We start from the raw sequence: 18,902 nt of genomic DNA on the forward strand, positions 1-18,902 counted from the left end.
ATTTCACCAATGTTGGCATCCATTTCACAGTAATTTGATTTCTAGAATTAAAGTTTCGATGCAATAAATGTCCAACCAAGTTGGCCAAGCTGGCATGGCCATATCCGATCGGCAGTGACTAGTAAATCAAGTTAAAGTTCAGCACAATCAGATGTGTACGCTATTTTATTGGATTTAATGCACATTAATGGACGCACAATGGCTATGATATCATCCCGGGAATTGTGCGCCAATTACTCGACTGCACTTGCACAAAGGCAGCCATTTCCAGCGAAATATGTTGTAAGGTATTATATTATATAGTATATGTAGGTACAGCATAACTAGCCAGCACAACAACTAATTGATTTTTGACAATCAATTACAGCAATTACTTACGTCTGCTGCAGGGTCGAATGTGAATGTAGGAGGTAAATTCAATTTGTAGAAACCTACAAAACGCACACAACGTGACTTCGGCTTTTCGGTAATCTTCTGCGGAGCTAATCCCTTGTAACCAAGGATAGCCTTCAAAAAACGAAAGCAGCAGTAAGAGCTTTCAATTATTTGGTGCACAAGAAGGCCAGTTTAAGATGTGAGCAACAGTGCGAAATAAATAAATAAGTTCACTAGACGTTAGTACTAAAAAACCATGAAGATAAATTTAAATCGTTTTGTTGGGAAGGTACAAAGTAATGCCTGAAAAATCTAAATTAATGCAAGTAGTCAAAATTAAACTAAACCACACCTCGTATCACATAATACATGTAATACAATATAAAAAACTTCCTCATTCCGTGAATATTTGCATTCAGACGTGTTCTATAAATAGTTATAATCTGACGTATTAGCGACCAGACAAAAACCAATAGTAAAATAATAAAGATTACAAATGGAATGAACAATGTAACCGTGGCCGTAAAACCAAAGATAAAATCGGAATTAAATTCGTGTGTAAAGCACTTATGTGTGGAATTTAGGAGCCAAACTAACTCATAGATAGTGGCCACTGGCAGCCGCAATATAAAAACCAGGCCACTGTAACTATGGCGCTGGAAAAAAACGCAGAAAAGAAAACAAATGCCACAATGTGCGGCAGAATTTAATTATTTTTATACGACGAGCAAAGTGAAAACCAGGCGAAAATGAAAAACCGAGTTTAGCATATGCAAAATAATGGCCAAAAAGTGGCAGAAGCGCCATCACTTGACCCTTTCGGTTTGCCTTAATTTGTCTGGGCACCGCAACTGTTTTGGCCTTATGACTTGACGCCTAAAATGCTCAACTCTGCTTAACTCGGGGAAAAGCCCTCGTCCACCCAACGGACTTCAGACCTTTGAAGTCAGCGGAATGTTTGTGCAGTTAGTGTTTGGAAATTTTCCCATTTCCGCCTGCAACTGCAGCTCCATTTGCTCAAAGCGCCGTGCAGTAGTTGCCTTGACTTTGGCTCAGTTTTTCTTGTGTGCTTTTCCATTGCTATACCCAGTATTTAAACAGTTAAAAGATAAACTAAATTTCAGAAAAAGTTAGCAACTTTTAACACCAAAATTTAGCCATCTTCTATTTTATTGTCCTATTTTGTTGTAATAATTCCTTAGTTTATTATTAGTTATTAGTTTGCCCATCTTTTCATTTGACCAAGTACATCCAACATACCCATTAGTAAACAGCAGGTATCGTAAAGTCGCATTCTCCTGTTCCTATATCTTTATAGTTTTTGTGTGTTTTGTGCTGTGCACACTTGAGCCAATTTAACGCTTCCGTGTGTTTTTTACTTGCCACGCCTCGTTGACTGAGTGCTGAAAAACATTTTGCCGAGGAAAAAACTACTTTAATTTCTACCCAAACGCCAAAAACACAATTCCTAAATTAGCAGTAGCACACTGCCATGTAAACTTCAATTAATCCAGTTAAGTAATCGCAGGCGTATTTCTCAGCAGACGGAACTATTCGGTGCCATTGATTACACGGCCCACAAATTAAGACCAATTAAATCAGATCCAGATTCGGACTTGGGTAGCATTCATCGCCCACGCAACTCGTGGCCTTGAACTTGCCATCTACCAACGTCCATTAGCCAGAAGCCAGACTCTGTTTTAATATCATGCTCTGCCTTTTCTTTTTTTTTTAGATATCCACCCGGGCCCATTTATGGCCAGACGAAAGCCCAGAAATCGACTTGGCCCTTGGGGGAGATGCGATGATGCCAAGAACCATGAAATGGGAATGAAAAGCTTGAATATGCATTATTCCTTCGGCTGGCCGGCTATCAACTGGCAATCAGAAGTTGGCCGAGTGGAAAAATCAAATGTGTGAAGTGGCCGGGGGGGAATGAAAAGCGGTTGTGGTTACAAGGAAAAGCGTCTGAAAAGTTGGCTATCCATGAGCTCAAGTTCGTAAGGAGTTAAGCTGCACTTCTCATCGTTCGAACATGTTTCTATATTTATTTTATTATCGACTTTTTTATGTTAAAGCCTGTTTAAACTACGGGGAATAATATATACAAGTATTTTTTAATATTTTCTCTGTGTAAATAGCTTTTGGTTAAGTGTGACTAGCTTATCTGTAAACTTAAAATGAATCCGACTACCGCAGGTATAAGTACATCTGAGATTAGGCAGCCAATCCATCACGTCCCACCATTCTTCAACTCGAATTCCTCCATGATGGCTATAACTGGCTCGTTGACATATATACGAACCTCCTTGTTCAGGGAGAAGTCCCCATGATTCCACTCCGGATCCGCCATGTGGTGCATCACATTATTGGGCAGTCTTTTGGCCAATTGCTCGACATCCTGCACAGCGGCCAGATCATCGTTATCGGCGTACCACATGTGCACCAGGGAGTCGATCAACTCGACAGGATACTCTGGAGGCTCCTCGGTTCCGTAGACTTTCAGATTCTTCTTGGTGCCATGATCGAATAGTCGGAAGTAGCCCGACTGCTGTTCTTGGAGGTAGTGCAGCATTTGATCGGTGGAACAGCCCGCCGGATGTGTTGCCATACCTTCCGGCATAGCAGTCTAATGATTTCACAACTATTAGAATCTATAATACATTTTATTTTGAAAATACTACTCACCATATTCACACGACCTCCTGAGTAAAGTGTTGCCACGGCACTCTCGCACACAGGACGCAACATAAAGTCCGGTTGGCACATATTGAAGAATAGGGCCATGAGGAACTCGTTATGTGGCAGAAACTCCTGTGAGCTGAAAAGCACTGAATAGGTGTTCCTGTGACCCAAATATGGACCCACGGCACGCACCAATCTGCTGGACAAGTTCTTCATTATGGCCACCGGGGCAAACATGTGAGCGGTTTTGATCTTATCATTGTATTCGGGTATCCAGGACATCAGTGCAAAGTATACGGTGGTACCCTGCGAATGACCCACATAATGGATGGCATCCTGGCCCTGACCATTCTCCGTACTGAGGGCGTAGTCGATAATGGCGGTTATGTCGTAGATGGCGATCTCATGCCAACTGAATTGCCAGAAAAGTGGGTGATCCGGGGAGAGCGTCGTGTGGTTTCTCGAATAGGAAGTCCCACGGGCATTGCCCATCCAAACATCGTATCCCGCATCCGCCAGCAAATATGGTAGACTATCATCGGGTCCCTGCAAAACCCAGGCATCCGAGCAGCTCGACAATCCATGTTGCAGAAGGACAATGGGCCGCTTCACGTTCTGGTTCTGCAACTTGTGGGAGTAGGGGATACGAAAAACTCCCAGGATGTAACCATCCTCGGTAACTATGTGATGGTGCTCCGAAGGATATCCGTGGGCGGCAGTGCGGTCAGCCTGAAGTGGGCCATTTCATTTTGAACTTAATTAAATTCCATTAAATAACAATCAATATCCAACTCACCGTTGTTGCCTTGCTCTTGAGGCTGATGTGGGCCTCTGGATTATCGTACAGTTTGTAGAAGTCAATCGGTGCATCTATGGCTGCGGAATGAACTCCCACGGCAAGAGCAGCCAGGATAAGTAAACTTCCCGTAACTCGGTTCATTCTACCGACTTATGTCCTCAATGGTCCGATGCCTACTGACTGTGGGCAAACACATGACTCTCAGCTTTTGTAGAGGTGCCAGGAAGCCAGGTGGGTTAGTTTCAAGTAGCTCTTACTATCGGTGGTTTGATTATATATATTTAGACAGTCAAGATAATCCACAAAATAACAGAACGTGCCAATCTAAAAGTAATAAAAAGAATGAGTTAAACACGCAAAAATTTGTTACTGTGTCCTGCGCAACAATTTATATTTTTGGAATTTTTGAAGATTTAAAAACATATGTAAAGTACCAATTACACCATAAATAACCCATTTAATAGTTATTATTAAGAGTATTCCAAAACGACGTGCCTCAACAAACTGACTTGCTTATCAACTATGTATTAAGCCACTTGACAAGTTCAGATAATCTAAAAAAAGCGAGCCCCCTTCAAAGGTATAAGATTAGGAAACCACTTATAGATTTAAAAAGCAGTAGTCGTGTATTTTATAACCCAAACTTCTTAATGGGGAAGTTCCTTCTTAGTAAGGAAAGTCGAGTGAAATCGAATGATTTGAGTAAGCACGTGTGTGTATAATACATTAGGTAGGTATGCAGGAAATATGTATGTGTCGAGTGTGAAGTGCAAATCAGTTCAATGCTGAAGAGTGATACATCCGTTTATGATATGATATGATGGGATCAACCGAAGTGCACCTCGAGTAAAACTAAGTAAAGTTAGGCATTTGGACTATGTCCTTATCACTTTCCCTCGTACTCGTTCAGAATGGCTACGATCGGATCATTGATATAATGGCGCACTTCCCAGTTAAGGGCAAAGTCCATATGATCCCACAGTGGATCCTCCATGTGGTGCATCACCTTGTTGGGCAGCGTTTCGGCCACCCGCAAGACATCCTCAATTGCGGACATCTCATCGTTGTCCGAATACCACAGATGCATCTCAGTTGTGATCAGCTCAGTTGGATAATCCTCTGGGGTTTCCGCTCCATAAGTCTTCTGATTCTTTTTGGTGCCAAAATCGAAACGCCGAAAATGTCCCGATTGATGCTCCTGCATGTAGTGCAGGATTTGATCCGTGGAGACTCCAGCAGGCATCACTCCCGACGTCAATGCAGAGGCGGTCTTTTTGGGAAATACACAATTAATAAAAATAAATAAGTAATAAATTCGTTTAACCCACCGAGTTGGTTCTTCCTTGGTCCTCAGTTGTTTCAGTACTGGTGCTGCAAAATCTGTAAACAATCGAACTCGGCAGGCAAACACTGTACATCAGAGCCAGGACGAAGTCGTTATGGGGCAAGAACTCTTGGGAACAGAAAAGTGTCGAGTAGACATTGTTAAAGCCCAGGTAAGGAGACAAGGTATTGACCATGACGTCGTCCATGTGATCCATAAAGGCCACAGGAGCCAGCATGTGAGCCGTCTTGATCTTGGCGTTGTATTCCGGTCTTGAAGACAGCAGCACAAACATCACTGTGGTGCCCTGGGAGTGTCCTACGTAGTGGATACCCTCCTGATCCTTTCCGTTCTCCGTGGACAGGGTGTAATCAATGGCGGCGGCAATGTCAAAGTATCCAATCTCGTGCCAACTGAAGCGCCAGAAGTCCGGATGACTTGTCGAGCGAGAAGTGTGGTTTCTCGAATATCTATTTCCTCGCGCATTGCCGATCCACACATCGTATCCAGCATCGGCGAGCAGGAAAGGAAGGCCATCATCAGGTCCCAGACTTGGCCAAAAGTCGGAGCTGGCAAATAGACCGTGCTGTATAAAAGCAATAGGTCGCTTTTCGTCCTGGTTCTGGATATTGTGCGAGTACGGAATTCGGAAGAGGCTGATGATGTAGCCATCTTCAGTGGTCACGTAATGTCGCTCAGCTGGATAGCCATGTTCCTCGATGAAATGAATCTGCAATGAGCTCATTGTTAGTATATCAATCTTAAAAAGAGTGAGTTAAACCAACCGTGTCGGGGCCATTGGTCAGTGATAGGTGAGCATCGGGGTTATTGAACACTTCATAGAAGTTGGCGACCTCTGCAGGAGCACACTGAACCACTGCTCCCAGGAAAATGCCAACTAAGGCAAAACAGACAGCGATGTGAGATCTATACATGGTGCGGCTGAACTGGTGAACCATTTCTGATAACCACTTCCTTATAAACACATTAGTCGGCCACTTTAGTTAAGTACTTAATTTGATACGAACCGATCAACTACATAAGCCAATTAAAAAGGAATAAACTCAAGTGCTCGGAACATCATAATCTTTATCACATACAACAATAAGAACCATATATCCCCAATGAGGCTCGTGGATTTCCCTTCGAACTTTCAATAGAGCCCAGTTAACTTCTGTACCGTTTCAATTTCTTCTTATCGAGTACAGCAGCTGGCACTCGAAGAAATGGTATTTCTCAGTTTTTGGGCTGAGTTTTCAAGTGTCTACTCTTTTCTGCCGCCAATTAATTGCCATCAGTTGAAATTATGTAAATCTAACAAAATCCAATCCAATCTTATCTTCAACGGATGCAGCTTAGACATCGCCAAGTAGACTCACTTTGTTGTTGGCAAGCTCCATCAGATTTCTACTTCACACTTCACACTTTAGACTTACACACTTCACACTTTATTCAGATGCAAATTATAATTCGATGGATGTCAGCCGACTTTCCTAATCAAAAAGCAATTTTCCCATGTACAAGTACAGGTCGTAAAATTTATAACTACCGCTCTTTAAATGGCTTTATAGCCAAAAACAACACGCCAGTTGATGGGGGTAAATTCTCCTTTGAGATTATTAATACATTTCTAAGTGCCCCAAGTAGATAAGTTAAGGCCAAGCGATTAGTTTTAAAATTAACATGCTTTTGTGTATAACCGGTAATAAGTTTAGTAAGTTCAATAATCTTGAATTAAGAAAGGTCAAAGATAAAAAACGGAAGTACATGCAGCAACAACAGATTTATTTGTTAAACAAAATAAATAATAAATAAATAAATAATTCAAATAAATTATCTTTTAACTCTAGTTGGCAAAATCAGGTCACCCAGATACAAAAAGTGCGCATTTTAAGTGGCGGAAATGATTATAAACAAATGCTCAACAGCGCACACGTGCCGGAATGTTTTTCATCTGGTGATCCTCGCCGATCTTCAACACCGCCACCATTCCTTGGACGGCATGTGCTTCCACATGGCAATGGTATAGCCAAAATCCAGGATTATTGGAGATGAAGCGAACTATGATGTATCCCTGCCCGGGAATTTGCACAGTATCCTTGGCCACGGCAGCGCTGTCATCCGATAAGCGAGGAAGACGACCTCTGCGATCCAGCTCCTGAATCTGTCAGGATAACAAGGATAATAATATAGAAGATTAACTATTTCCATAACTTGTACTCACATTGCGCAGATCGTTGAGGTTGCCCAGCACTCCTTGGCCCACCAAACGGAAAGTAAAGCCGTGTATGTGGAAGGGATGTGTGCTCTCCAAGTAGTTGGCCACAACCATCTCCAGAGGACGATAGGCCGGAAGTCGCATCACATTAACACACTCGCAAATCTCACGCTCACAATTTCGTCCTTCTGCGGCCAGGGAGCTCTTATTGCAGAAGTATCCATCGTCCTGGTAGAGATGCCTGCCCTGCAGCAGCGATATGGCAGGGGAGTTATACGAAATATCACTGATTTGAAACAGCAGCTCTCCGTTCGGCGCTGTCCTTGAACCGAAACTGGAGTAGTGGGTCAGGAACTTGGTGTAACGAGTCCAGGGCACAGGATCCACGGATCGCAGAGCCACGGTGCCAACGTTGTTATCCTTATCCAAGGACTGGCGCAGTGAGGATATGGCGGTGGAATTGGCAGGCTTAAATCGAAAGTCGTTGACCAATACAGGATCTTCCTCTGCAGCCCGACTAGTTTGCTTATCCAGAATATCACCCAGTGGCAACTCAGAGCGCGCAGATCCGCGATAGCTGAGCACAGCTCCTTGATAAAGGTTTCGACTCTCGCACTGCTCATAGCCCTTAATCCTGATCCAATAGTTTTTCTTATACTGGTTGGCTTCCAAAATGAAATCAAAACGCTCCGCGGAGGTCAGGAAGAAGCCATCGGCCAGCACGGGTTCAATGTCATTGCCATCGGTGCTGATCATCAAGAGCCTGTGCTGCTCGATGGAGAACTCCACAGGACAATTGGCTATGCCGTTGAGGATAACGCGTATCCTGTAGCGATAGCCAGGAGTAACTCGAAGTCGTTCATACCGATGACGGTTATCGTTGTCGGGCAGTTGGCTAAGATGATTGCGACCCTTGCCATTCACCAGAATATTCCGCACATCCTGCAGATTGTATTCGTAGAAGATATCCTGGATCATAAGGGTGTGCTCCACCAGATCATAATCGTACAGCTGCGCGTGCTGATTCTCCTGTCGCGTTTGGCGAACTATCAGAGCACCAGCCACTCCGAATCCCCGCTGCCAGCCCACATGGCTGTGGTACCACAGCGAACCACTTCGATCCACCTGGAACTCGTAGCGTTGCACCTCACCAGGCTGCAAAGGATACTGGGTAATGAAGGGTGCCCCATCCATTTCGGGAGTTCTATGCATGTGGACTCCATGCCAGTGCATCGTTGTGGGCTCACTTAGATAGTTCAGTACATCCACGACTACAGTATCATTTTCGCAGAGCTCTATGGAAGGTCCTGGAACCAGGCGATTAACAGCCATCACCGGATTGGCCACTCCATCGCCATAAATACAATGCTCCGAGGCACAGGCCCTCTCGTCGTACTGACACCTCTGACACTCCGGTCCCAGTCTCTGGTAATTGTGCACCACCAGTTGGTAATAGCAGTTCTGCGATTGTCCCTGCTGGCAAACTCTTCTGCAGGGATGACGATCAAAGTCCCCGAAGTTGGCCAACTCCATTTGGCTGTAGTCATTCTTCAGGTCCAACGAGGGCGTAACCTGTGTGGTTTTATTTCGCATCCACGCAAACGAGGGCCACTCGAACTTGGCCTGCGGCAAATCGAAGGACTCCTTGGAGGACTCACATTGAGCCAGGTCTGAGCCGAAAGCCAGCAGTATTATCAGCACCAGGCTGGGTAGACTTTTACTTTCGCGTTTGAACATCGCGAACCGCCGCGGGCAACTGGCCACTCGATTCGCGGGCAGCCGACGAAGAAAGTTTTGGCCCATTGGGCGACCCAGACCTTTGCGCATGCGCCGCACGTAATGGCCATTAAAGCTGAGCTGAATTTGATAAGCTCGAAAATATTGGGCGATCAGGAAACGCGTGGAAGTTGAAACAGCATAACAGTTTGGCTAATGATGCGAATCTAAGTGTAATATAACCAAATATTACAATAAATGTTAAACAGTAAAACAAAGTGTTTGGACACTGATCACTGCCACTGATCAAAGCCTCAATTGAGTTAACTACAAATTATTTATTAAAGGAGTGGTTATGAATACAAGTTAAATCTCTGGGGTTTCCATTGCAGGTGCTGCTGGGGCAGCTGTTGTCATACCCGACGCACTGGCTGCTGTGCTCATAAGACTAATAACCCCACAGGCGATGGCAGCACCCAGTGAGTTCTCCTCGTTCTGATAGGCCAGCGGATTTGGCATAGCCTGCAGGGAGGAGGAGAAGACCTCTGCATTCAGGGCGGTATTCAGATCGATGGGCTTGCTGTGTATCACTATGGAACGTCCCACGATGCCATTGATGCCAAACAATTGCAGGTAAATGCTCTGGAAGACCGCCGAGATGCTGCCATCATCCTTGGTGTCCACATTACCGAGCTGTGAAAATCCATAACTCATTAAATCATATCAAATTGAACTACGTTTATGGGGGAGCTTACAAAGTTATTGGGAAACTGCCCGCCAGTGGACTTGCAACCATCGCTGAGATCTCCGAAGGTGTGAATATGCAGGGCATGTTTGCCGGGCGGCAATCCAGTCACATTGATCGTCACCCTAATGTCCGAGTTGTAGGGCAGCTGTACAAAGGATACCATTCCGGCCACGCCCGCTCCTTCCCCATCGCCCACCAGTTTGGCACCCGCCTGCCATTGAGGCACCAACTGCTGGAATATAAAAACCAAATAAAATGAATTCTATAATACTATAATCAAGATCAAACTGCTTAAACAATTCAAAGTTGTCATAAAAGTGTATAACTTGCTAAAAAAAAATTAAAAGTCAGACATATAACAAGCACTAATAGCATTTTAGATCATAAAATTAAATGGTAGTTGCAAAAAATGTGTGAGTGGGGGAAATACAACTCTTTTCATTGAAAACGGATCTGCACAACATAGTTTAATGCCATGGTTGGAACACAAAACACAAAAGAAATCTAAATGGGTAGCTAAATGAATGTGTAATTTACAAATTAATAGAGGTATGTAAATTAAAGGCAAAGGTATAATTGAATAGCCATAAATACTCACATAGGTGTATCCCAAATACGATGGCTGCGGTGGCAGTAGGGGTCCCAGAAGCCCAGCTGGTCCTGGAATGCCCACAGGACCTCCCAGCGGAACCGTCAGCCGTTCGTACCGCTTCACTTTGGTGCCGGAGACCACCTTTATGCCATCATCGAAGCGGGTCATATTCACCGGACGCAGTCGATCCAACAGATTTTGTGCACTGCCAGGCGCAAAAATGCCGCCATAGCCAATTACCAACGCCAGTATCAGTTTAATGAGCATTCTGAGCTGGTTAAGATAGTAGGACTCGAATGTGGGAAACTTGCGACCTCACCGATCTGGGGCTTCGGTTGAACTGATCCAAGCGCCCGACTCGGCCCATCCATGATGACTTCGACATGGTTTTCACGCCGATTGACCACGTTAATTGTCCACCGGCCTGCGGCTCGCAGTGGTGGCGATATATAGACAGATTGACAGATATACCCGTGTAGCCGGCACATTTGATGACTGGATTGGACGCTAATGGCAATCGAGTGTCGCGTGTGTCTGGGTCTGATGCTTGGTTACCTGCCACAGGGGCGTACTTCTTGCGGGGATTGAGGGCAAGATCACAAGCTCGTTATTGAGACGTTCTGCAGCGGTTGACAGTTCAATAATATCGAACCGCACTCTGAAAAATGTAATAATATTACACAAATTTGAAGTATGTCTAACTTTATTAATACATCTCGAGGATTTAAGGGTCTTAACCAAACGGTGGTGCCTCTACAATATAGTCTATATACATAGCTTGACCTATGCATAGCTAAACTTTAACTAGATCATCATTTAAGTGTATATCTAACTCCAACTAGCACTTTATATTTGCTAACAAGGCGTTGACAGAAATCTATTCCTTATTGAATATTGAATTGTTAAATTAAATAAATTGTAATATCAAATTCAAGTCACATATCATAACATTAGCATGGGAATAACAACTGAATGCTTTATGCCGTTGCCCCCATTATCTATCTGATTAATTTGACTATAATGTAAACCTAAAGTGGCTAATCACCAACCCATTGAAAGTGAAACACCTAACCCAGATTTCCAAAAAGCGCAATCGACACGCGAGATTTGCTGGCAAATAGATGACATATATAGTTTATTTTATAATAACTATCCATTTGCAATTATAAACAAATTCATTAGATTTCGCAATAAGTTAAACTGGGTTATGCGTGCAGCAACGATGAGTAATGTTAGTAGATTACAAGAGGATCAGTCGTTTAAGGTCTACGTTGCATTTTTTGGCAGTCAGAAATCATCGGTAACCGCCACGGTATCCTCCACGACCTCCTCCTCGGCCTCGTCCTCCTCCATCACGTCCGCCCTGCGGATTCCAACCTGTGCCCTGCACACGCCCACTTCCTTCGATCCATTGCTGGTCATTTCTTTCGCGGCTGCGGTCACGTTGTTGGTAATTTTGGTTTTGATATTGCTGCTGCTGCTGTGGTTGCTGCCAGTTGCCACCGCCCCCTCCTCCTCCTCCTCCTCCTCCTCCACCGCCTCCCCTGCCTCCACCGCCGCCGCCTCCCCGGCCTCCTCTAAAATTACCTCCACCGCCGCGTCCGCCACCTGGAGGACCACTAGCCCTTTGCTGCTGCCACGAGGGCATCTCTGGTGGCGGCGGAGCATGCTCATTGGCTCTGCCTCCGCGATCAGGTACCTGACCAATCACATGCTTTTGTATTTTGGAAGCCGTGTTCTTCCTCACATTCGCTGAGCTCGTCTTCTCGATGATGGCCAGATCGGTGCGAGCTGCCAACAGGGCCACCATGTCGGTTTGCTCTCCGCCCACTCTAAACTGCTCTAGCTCCCTCATTTTGCGATTGAAGCGGTCCATGATCTCATTGGAGCGCTGACGCATGGACTCCGACCACTGAAAGCTTTGTACAGTGGCCTCCAGGCGCGTGGTCATCATCTGCCGGCGCAGATTGTACTCCGCCTCCAGTTCTCGATGCAGGGACTCCAGAACTCGCCACTGTGCATCAGTCAAGGGCTTCTTCAGCTTCAACAGGGGATCGCTGAGCACTTGGGGATTAGTTTGCTTAATGGCCTGCTCCAAACGGGGTGTTATCTTCTCGAAAAGCAGCTTGGTGTTGATGTTTTTGGGCAGTTCGCCTAGCTGCAGATCCTTGGCTAGACTTTCGACCACCTGTTGGACATTGGAGTCCGCTTTCGAGCGTTTGCAGGGCGGACCCACAGGCTGCGACTTCAGAACCATCTTGGTGGTCATCAGTTCGGATGTGAGGTACTCCAGCAGCTGCAGCAGTGCTTGCCGTTCCTGGAAGCGCTGCTCTATGGCTCCCTGCACCAACCGGCGGTACGGGCAGCCCAACTCCGTGAGCAGCAGGGACAGCTCGAAGGCGAACTCATCGTTATCCGCTTTGCTGGAACTCACGCGCTCATCGGTTTTCCGCAATATGTGCAATTCGTGGGCGAGCCAATGGACCACCGCCCGCAAGTCCGGACTTCCGATACCCGCGTCCAGGGCGCGACTCAGATTCTCCTGCTGCAGGCAGGGTCCTTGGTAGGACAACGCCTGCAGGGAATCCACCACGTCCAGTTCCAGCTCCATATCCTTCGAGAGTTTTAGCTTTTCCTCGAATTGTCAACTTTTTGCCTCTTGCCGGCATGGCAATGTGACCATCGCTTCGTAGGTCAGAAATTACAAAAACTGTTAGAGAAGTAGACCTGCCAACTCGACAAAACCACGCTGTAAAGTTAGCACGGGCGCGAACCATAACAACATTTTTAAAACGAACATTTGAAACATTATAAACTAATTTAAACGATATAAACCGTAGTATAAAAAATTAGGCGAACCTCTGAAGAACATTAAGTACATCTCATAACCAACAAATTGTTATTAATTTTTATGAAAGCTATGTACAGTGACCGACCAAATTAAACAAGACCGAGACTTACTTTTACATAACTTCATTTATTGTAGTTTACCAATTTCAATATATATTTATGTATATATAATTTATATTTATAAGTATAGTATATATGTATGTATTTTTGTTTTGTAAAGCAGGAAGTTTTAGGATTCGCATGAGTCGCACCTTTGGTGCCCACAAAAATCGTACAAGTTTCATTTGCGTTTTTTTTTTAGGTTTTTCTTTGTAGGTTTTTCTTTTCTATACATACAACATTGATGTACTTAAAATGAACACACACATTTAGCTATATAATGTATACATAATAATGTTCAGTTACTTCATGTCTTCCAAAAGAGGTACTAACTAAAATAGAAACAAGTGAATCAAGAAAGCAAAGAACGCACATTGGATGCGAAAAAGAAAACACAATTTTCCTCTCCTTCAGGACAATGATTAAAATGGCACAAAAGTAAAGTTCCGCTGGTAAAGCCACGAAATGCAGTTGAGGATCGATCGTGCGGACTTAGGTGAAGCTGTACTGATTATCGACGGCCCGTCCGGTGCATTCGGCGGCTCCCCCACTGGATCCCGATCCACCTGCTGCTCCGCCGCTGTTGCTGCCACCATCGCTGGGATGCCGGTTGCTGGCGGAGCCCGCCGGATGATGGGCAGCTGCCTGAAGGGAGGCGTTCGAGGCCCGCAGATGTGGCTGGTCCAGGAAATTCTGGGCCGTTGGCGGTGATCCGTGCACTGTTAGCGTTGTGGGATCCAAATGGAAATAGACTTGCTCCGGAAAATAGACGTGTGTTGGCTCCTGTGGCAGTTCGATTTCATTTGTCTTTAGGCGAACACTCAGATTCATGGTAATCACTTCGTTGCACTGTACGGAAAATAAATGAAATTAGTTAGTCTAAAGATTATTTTTATGCGGTCTGGGGTGTGTGGCGAAACATGAAGCATGCGACAATCAAATCAAACTAAACACAAATTAACTAAAATACAACATATTTACTCAAAACAAAGAGTTGTCAATCCTCTTTTAAAATTACCAATATTTGTTTGGAATTAGGCTGTGCATTAAAGTATGCAAGTTATGCAGCTCGTAATTTAAATTTGTAACTTCAATTGATTGAGCAGTTTACTATGGCATCAATTGTTGTGTTTATATAATTAAATTTGAGTTATATACTAAGCTATGCACATTCAGCAGTTCACAGTTCAAGCCCCAGCCCAGTTGATATGAAATGATAACAACTTAATTGAAATCAAAGTAAAATAAAAAACCATCACTGACACTGAATTGACTCCAAAATTTTGGCTATCTCACATGTCTCGGCGACGGATGGCCACCGCCAGCAGCTCCCGATGCACTTCCTCCGGCCGCATTCGATGCCGTCGATGATCCCTGGCCATTATCGTAGCCATTGCCGTTTCCATTTCCATTGCCATTCGTGGAAAGATCGTTGAGTTGTCCTGAGTCATGATTTGCTGCCATCGTCGGATCATTCAGTCTGCTGTGTGAGTGCACCCATTCGGTTAGAGTCACATCCGAAGTGCCGCCCGATTCCAGGGGTATTGGGTTGTGGCGGAAGTGTTCGAGCATTTCCTGGATCGAGGGAAACCACAGGTGCTGCACACGACACTGACCCTTCTCCGAGATGGTGAGCCGCAAATGCTTCGCCCGCCCTTGGAAGTTAAAGGTCAGGACGAACTCACCGCGGCGCGTTTCGCTCTGTCGCACCAAAAAGTATCCATGTCCGGCCGCATCCGAATGCAGGACCATTCGCGCAGCTTCCGATCGCGTCAGTGTGCCGTGGAACCAGGGAAACACGCTCATTTCAGCCGTCAGATCCGCCACATCTGCATCGTTTTCGGTGCCATCGATGCCGTCGAAGTTGCTGGAGGCGGACAGGCGCTGTTCTCCCCGATGGGGTCGCACAGGTATATCTGGTGGCCCCGAGGGCGGTGTGGTGCCCAATTCGTTGATGACATTTAGTTCGCTGGCAGATGTGGCTCCTCCCTGGCCCAAAGCACTGTCTGCAGATAGAGATGAGGTGAGCGGAGCTCCAACCAGATTGCCATTGGAGCCGCCCTGCTGCTGGTACTGGGGATTCTGAATGCCGCCAATGGGATTGGGAGTCGGATTTGTCGGCGATGTTTGCATGGCGGACGCCATCACACCGTCCGACTCGATCGTGGGCTGCTGAGTGGGTGGCGTTCGCATGCAGTAGCGTATAGTGGCTAGCCAACTACGCATCTCCTCAGCGCTCTCCGCCTCAATCACATACTCCATGTTGTTGTCCGCCTTCAGGACGAACGTGTTCAGCCTGTCCGGCATCTCCAGAGCCGTGGTTTCGCGCGCCTCCGAGATGAGGAAACAAAAGACTCCACTGCGCGGCTTCGTCGCCTTGTGAGGTGTGTAAAACTCCAGCATGTAGCCGCCCACTGCCTTGACCAACACCAGTCGGCACTTCTCCCACTTTTGGGAGCCCGTCGGTTGATCCAGACTCTCCGGCGTCAGGTTGTTCACGGTGCCCTCCTTGCGGCACTCCACAACGATCTTCGCCAGCTTCGTCTTGCTCTGCTTGCCGCTGCCACCGCTGCCGTCCACATCATCCGAGTTCTTGTGGAAGAAGGCCTGCAGCAGAGAAATCTTTGACAGTTAAAACAAGTGGTGACAATATAGCCGGAGTTGCCGACTATCAAACATCCTGGCACTCAAATGCTTTCTAATCAATGGGAAATGTTTCATTAACCGCAAACTTGAAAGAAAGACTTGCATAATTGACAGCATGTTCTGATAATCGTGTCGCATTCAACACATCGAGTAGAAGATAGTAATACCACTTCAGTAATCTCTAATCGGACTTATGGACAGAATGCAAAGAATGCTAAAGTGAATGTTTTTATCTGCATACTTTGCGTTCGTGATTCGTGACCTTCTTACTGGTTATAGTCGGACAACAAAGCATGTCTTATGAAAGTATGATTATCAAGTGATTTGAGAAGATCATCAACTCACCTTGCCCTTGCGCAGTCCTTTGAATGATAGTCGTCTGAGTAGAGACTTTGAGAGCAGCTTCGGCACCTCGTGCTCCTCCTCAAAGTCCAGCGAACCCGCTCCTGATTTCAGAGTGCTCCTCCGCTTGAAGAACTCCGTGTCATAGTGCGCCGAGAAGGATTCCACAAATTTCTGGGCAAAGCTGCGATGCTGGATGTTCCTCGCCTCCTCCGGCGGCAGATTGCCATTGATGTACGTGATGCAGGCCTTGGCGAAATCCGAGGCAGCCACACGGGCGTGTCGTTCGCAGAACTCCTCCCAGCTGGTGCCTCCGTACGCATACGAGGACACACCCATGGCGTGTCCCGTGCCAATGGGTGCGGGTATCAGGTCGCTTCCTGCTGCTGCTGCTGCCGCCGCTGCCGCGGATGAAGTTCCCAGGCTGTGGTGACTGCTGGCCGACGTGGGCCCAATGTAACCGCCTGCGCTAAAGGCGCTCGTGTTCGCTCCTGTGCTGTTGCCACCCATTTGGCCAGGTGGTTGCCAGTGCCGCTGGTCCAGGTCCTGCTCCTGTTCCTGCTCCCGCTCCTGCTGCCGCTGCCTCTGCCGGTTCGGGTTCAGTTTGCCACACGAGTTACCCAGCTGGAGTCCGTTTTAAAAGCGCTGAAATGTCAGCCAAGCAAAGCGATTGCGGTTTAGTCAAATTACTTGGCAAAAACAGCCTCCTTTTTGGGCCTCATTTAAGAATTACAAAAGCATTAATAGTATAGATTATTTGTCATACGTAGTGTATATATTTGATTTCCACATTATTGTGATGTGCAACAATCTATTTCTATTCTCTGACGCACAGGATTAACGTTTTTAATGAATTGGGGGAATTCTGCCAACTTTAACTTGATAAGAATGAATTGCTCACAAAAACAAAGCAATAAAATGTTTAGCTTTCCCTATTAATGAAACATAATATTGATTTTGCAACCCAATTCATAGTTATTCAACATCCTGACCTTTTGATAGCAGCAAAAGCTAAATAACATTTTTTAAGCCACAAATATGCAAAGTGCGTAGATAATGAAAAGCGCCCAGACTAAAGCACATATTTTCGTTCTGAAGAATGTATGGAGAAATTAGCATTTATGTAATGAATATTCACGCATGTTTGCACGTTACATTAAGTAACACGCATTTTCAGTGCCACAATTAATCCTTTTTCTCGGCAATTAAAAGCAAAGGAAAACAAACTTGCGGCGTAGCCCACACACACCCACTCACACAAATGCACAGGCAAGCAGACACACACACACACCCACACAGCCGCGCGGTGGTGAAAAATTTCCCACAGGAATTTCCACGCCTACGTCACATCGCAATATGCGCGTGGAACACGCTTATAATATAATCAGATATACTATTAAATTAGCCACTCAGCACATGTAAATAACTCACTTTGCGGTTCAACTATTATCTAAATGCTCGGCATCTTTTTTATACTTTTATTTTTCTACACAAAGTGCATGATATCTCGCTCGCACACACACAAACACACACGCACATCCGCTCAAAATATTCTTTTGCGTTGTTTTGTTGTTGCGAGCAAAAGGAAGTGGCAAGTTAGTCAACAACTGAAGTGCACATACACTGGATTGTTTTTAAGTCGTAATCGTAATTAATTCGTCGCCAGTTCCGCTTGAGCTACCGCTTGGTTGCAATATTATTTATCACTGATTTGTTTGTGTTTTTTGCGATTTTAAACGAAAAAACGTCGAGCGTGAAAACTAGAGCCGGACGAAAATCGATAAGTGTAGTGGATATCTATCGACATTAGTTATATCGATGTTCTAAATGGAGGGTAGCTCCGCTAAACGGGAGGGTGTACTCGCCAACGGGAATTTAGCCGATGAGGTGTGACCGTACTGCATATAAAAACACGATTACCGGTAGGTTGTAAACTTTGTTAAATAAAATGGTGGGAAACTTAAGAATTATTGGCGCCAACATTTAAATGAAAATGTCTAAAAAGGATCTTTCTAATCCTTTTTCAAAAGCGTTACTGCTTTCTATTCTTGTAAAACCACCTTATTGCCGAAGAAAAAGAAACCAACCATTTGTTTTAAATCTCACATTTTTATTGTTTCTATACGTTTCGAAATTGCATTTACTTAAAATTAATATGTAACTATCGTTTCCATATGCATACAGTATTTATTTATTGTTAGCTGCGGTAGTAGTAAATAATTAAAATTCTTGAAACTTAATTTTGTGAAACACACGCAGTGCAACAGTTGTTGTCTAGCATTATTAATTGATTTATTGTTTGCAACGAACACATGCATTTTGGCAAAAACATCATTATGGTTGTGAATTTGTGTGGGAAACATTGAGTGACAAAATAGGGAAATCGAAGGACGGAAATGAGAGTGTGAAACGGATACGGTTCGCGATTAAATGTGTATGAAGGCGAGCTTACTAACTATTATTTGTTGCATGGTGGTTTGTTATTATTACACATAACTTAAGTATTTA

General features: G+C 45.0%; 6 protein-coding genes across 11 annotated transcripts; all 6 read right to left on the minus strand.

Moving 5' to 3' along the window:
• Positions 1-2,304: 2,304 nt before the first annotated feature.
• Positions 2,305-4,035, minus strand: LOC122622280 (lipase 3). Its single transcript, XM_043800615.1, has 3 exons — positions 3,857-4,035; positions 3,064-3,789; positions 2,305-3,004 (listed from the first exon to the last, which is right to left on the minus strand). The coding sequence occupies exons 1-3, from the start codon at positions 3,998-4,000 to the stop codon at positions 2,609-2,611; spliced, it is 1,266 nt and encodes a 421-aa protein (XP_043656550.1). The 5' UTR covers positions 4,001-4,035; the 3' UTR covers positions 2,305-2,608.
• Positions 4,036-4,745: 710 nt separating this feature from the next.
• Positions 4,746-6,118, minus strand: LOC122621822 (lipase 3). Its single transcript, XM_043799813.1, has 3 exons — positions 5,969-6,118; positions 5,188-5,913; positions 4,746-5,129 (listed from the first exon to the last, which is right to left on the minus strand). Exons 1-3 carry the CDS (start codon positions 6,116-6,118, stop codon positions 4,746-4,748), a joined length of 1,260 nt encoding a protein of 419 aa, XP_043655748.1.
• A 986-nt stretch (positions 6,119-7,104) lies between these two features.
• On the minus strand, positions 7,105-9,204 carry LOC122621811 (laccase-3). The gene is made up of 2 exons (XM_043799793.1): positions 7,408-9,204; positions 7,105-7,347 (listed from the first exon to the last, which is right to left on the minus strand). The coding sequence occupies exons 1-2, from the start codon at positions 9,202-9,204 to the stop codon at positions 7,105-7,107; spliced, it is 2,040 nt and encodes a 679-aa protein (XP_043655728.1).
• Positions 9,205-9,483: 279 nt separating this feature from the next.
• Positions 9,484-10,796, minus strand: LOC122621420 (superoxide dismutase [Cu-Zn], chloroplastic). Of its 2 annotated transcripts, none has more exons than XM_043799273.1 (3): positions 10,464-10,796; positions 9,873-10,094; positions 9,484-9,810 (listed from the first exon to the last, which is right to left on the minus strand). In XM_043799273.1, exons 1-3 carry the CDS (start codon positions 10,722-10,724, stop codon positions 9,484-9,486), a joined length of 810 nt encoding a protein of 269 aa, XP_043655208.1. In that variant the 5' UTR covers positions 10,725-10,796. The 2 variants fall into 2 exon arrangements, with proteins under 2 accessions (XP_043655208.1, XP_043655207.1); XM_043799272.1 differs by having other exon boundaries at positions 9,873-10,097.
• Positions 10,797-11,563: 767 nt separating this feature from the next.
• On the minus strand, positions 11,564-13,137 carry LOC122620730 (protein FAM98B). The gene has a single exon (XM_043798329.1). The coding sequence runs from the start codon at positions 13,066-13,068 to the stop codon at positions 11,752-11,754; it is 1,317 nt and encodes a 438-aa protein (XP_043654264.1). The 5' UTR covers positions 13,069-13,137; the 3' UTR covers positions 11,564-11,751.
• Positions 13,138-13,451: 314 nt separating this feature from the next.
• Positions 13,452-18,166, minus strand: LOC122619348 (SH2B adapter protein 1). 5 transcript variants are annotated; one of them, XM_043796217.1, is made up of 4 exons: positions 18,017-18,166; positions 16,398-17,039; positions 14,703-16,028; positions 13,452-14,255 (listed from the first exon to the last, which is right to left on the minus strand). In XM_043796217.1, the coding sequence occupies exons 2-4, from the start codon at positions 16,902-16,904 to the stop codon at positions 13,899-13,901; spliced, it is 2,190 nt and encodes a 729-aa protein (XP_043652152.1). In that variant the 5' UTR covers positions 16,905-17,039; positions 18,017-18,166; the 3' UTR covers positions 13,452-13,898. The 5 variants fall into 5 exon arrangements, with proteins under 5 accessions (XP_043652152.1, XP_043652153.1, XP_043652151.1 ...); XM_043796218.1 differs by having other exon boundaries at positions 14,703-16,013; positions 17,826-18,166; XM_043796216.1 differs by having other exon boundaries at positions 17,826-18,166.
• Positions 18,167-18,902: the final 736 nt, after the last annotated feature.

The sequence above is a fragment of the Drosophila teissieri genome, chromosome 3R, assembly GCF_016746235.2.
Source record: "Drosophila teissieri strain GT53w chromosome 3R, Prin_Dtei_1.1, whole genome shotgun sequence".
Classification (NCBI taxonomy): Eukaryota; Metazoa; Arthropoda; class Insecta; order Diptera; family Drosophilidae; genus Drosophila; species Drosophila teissieri.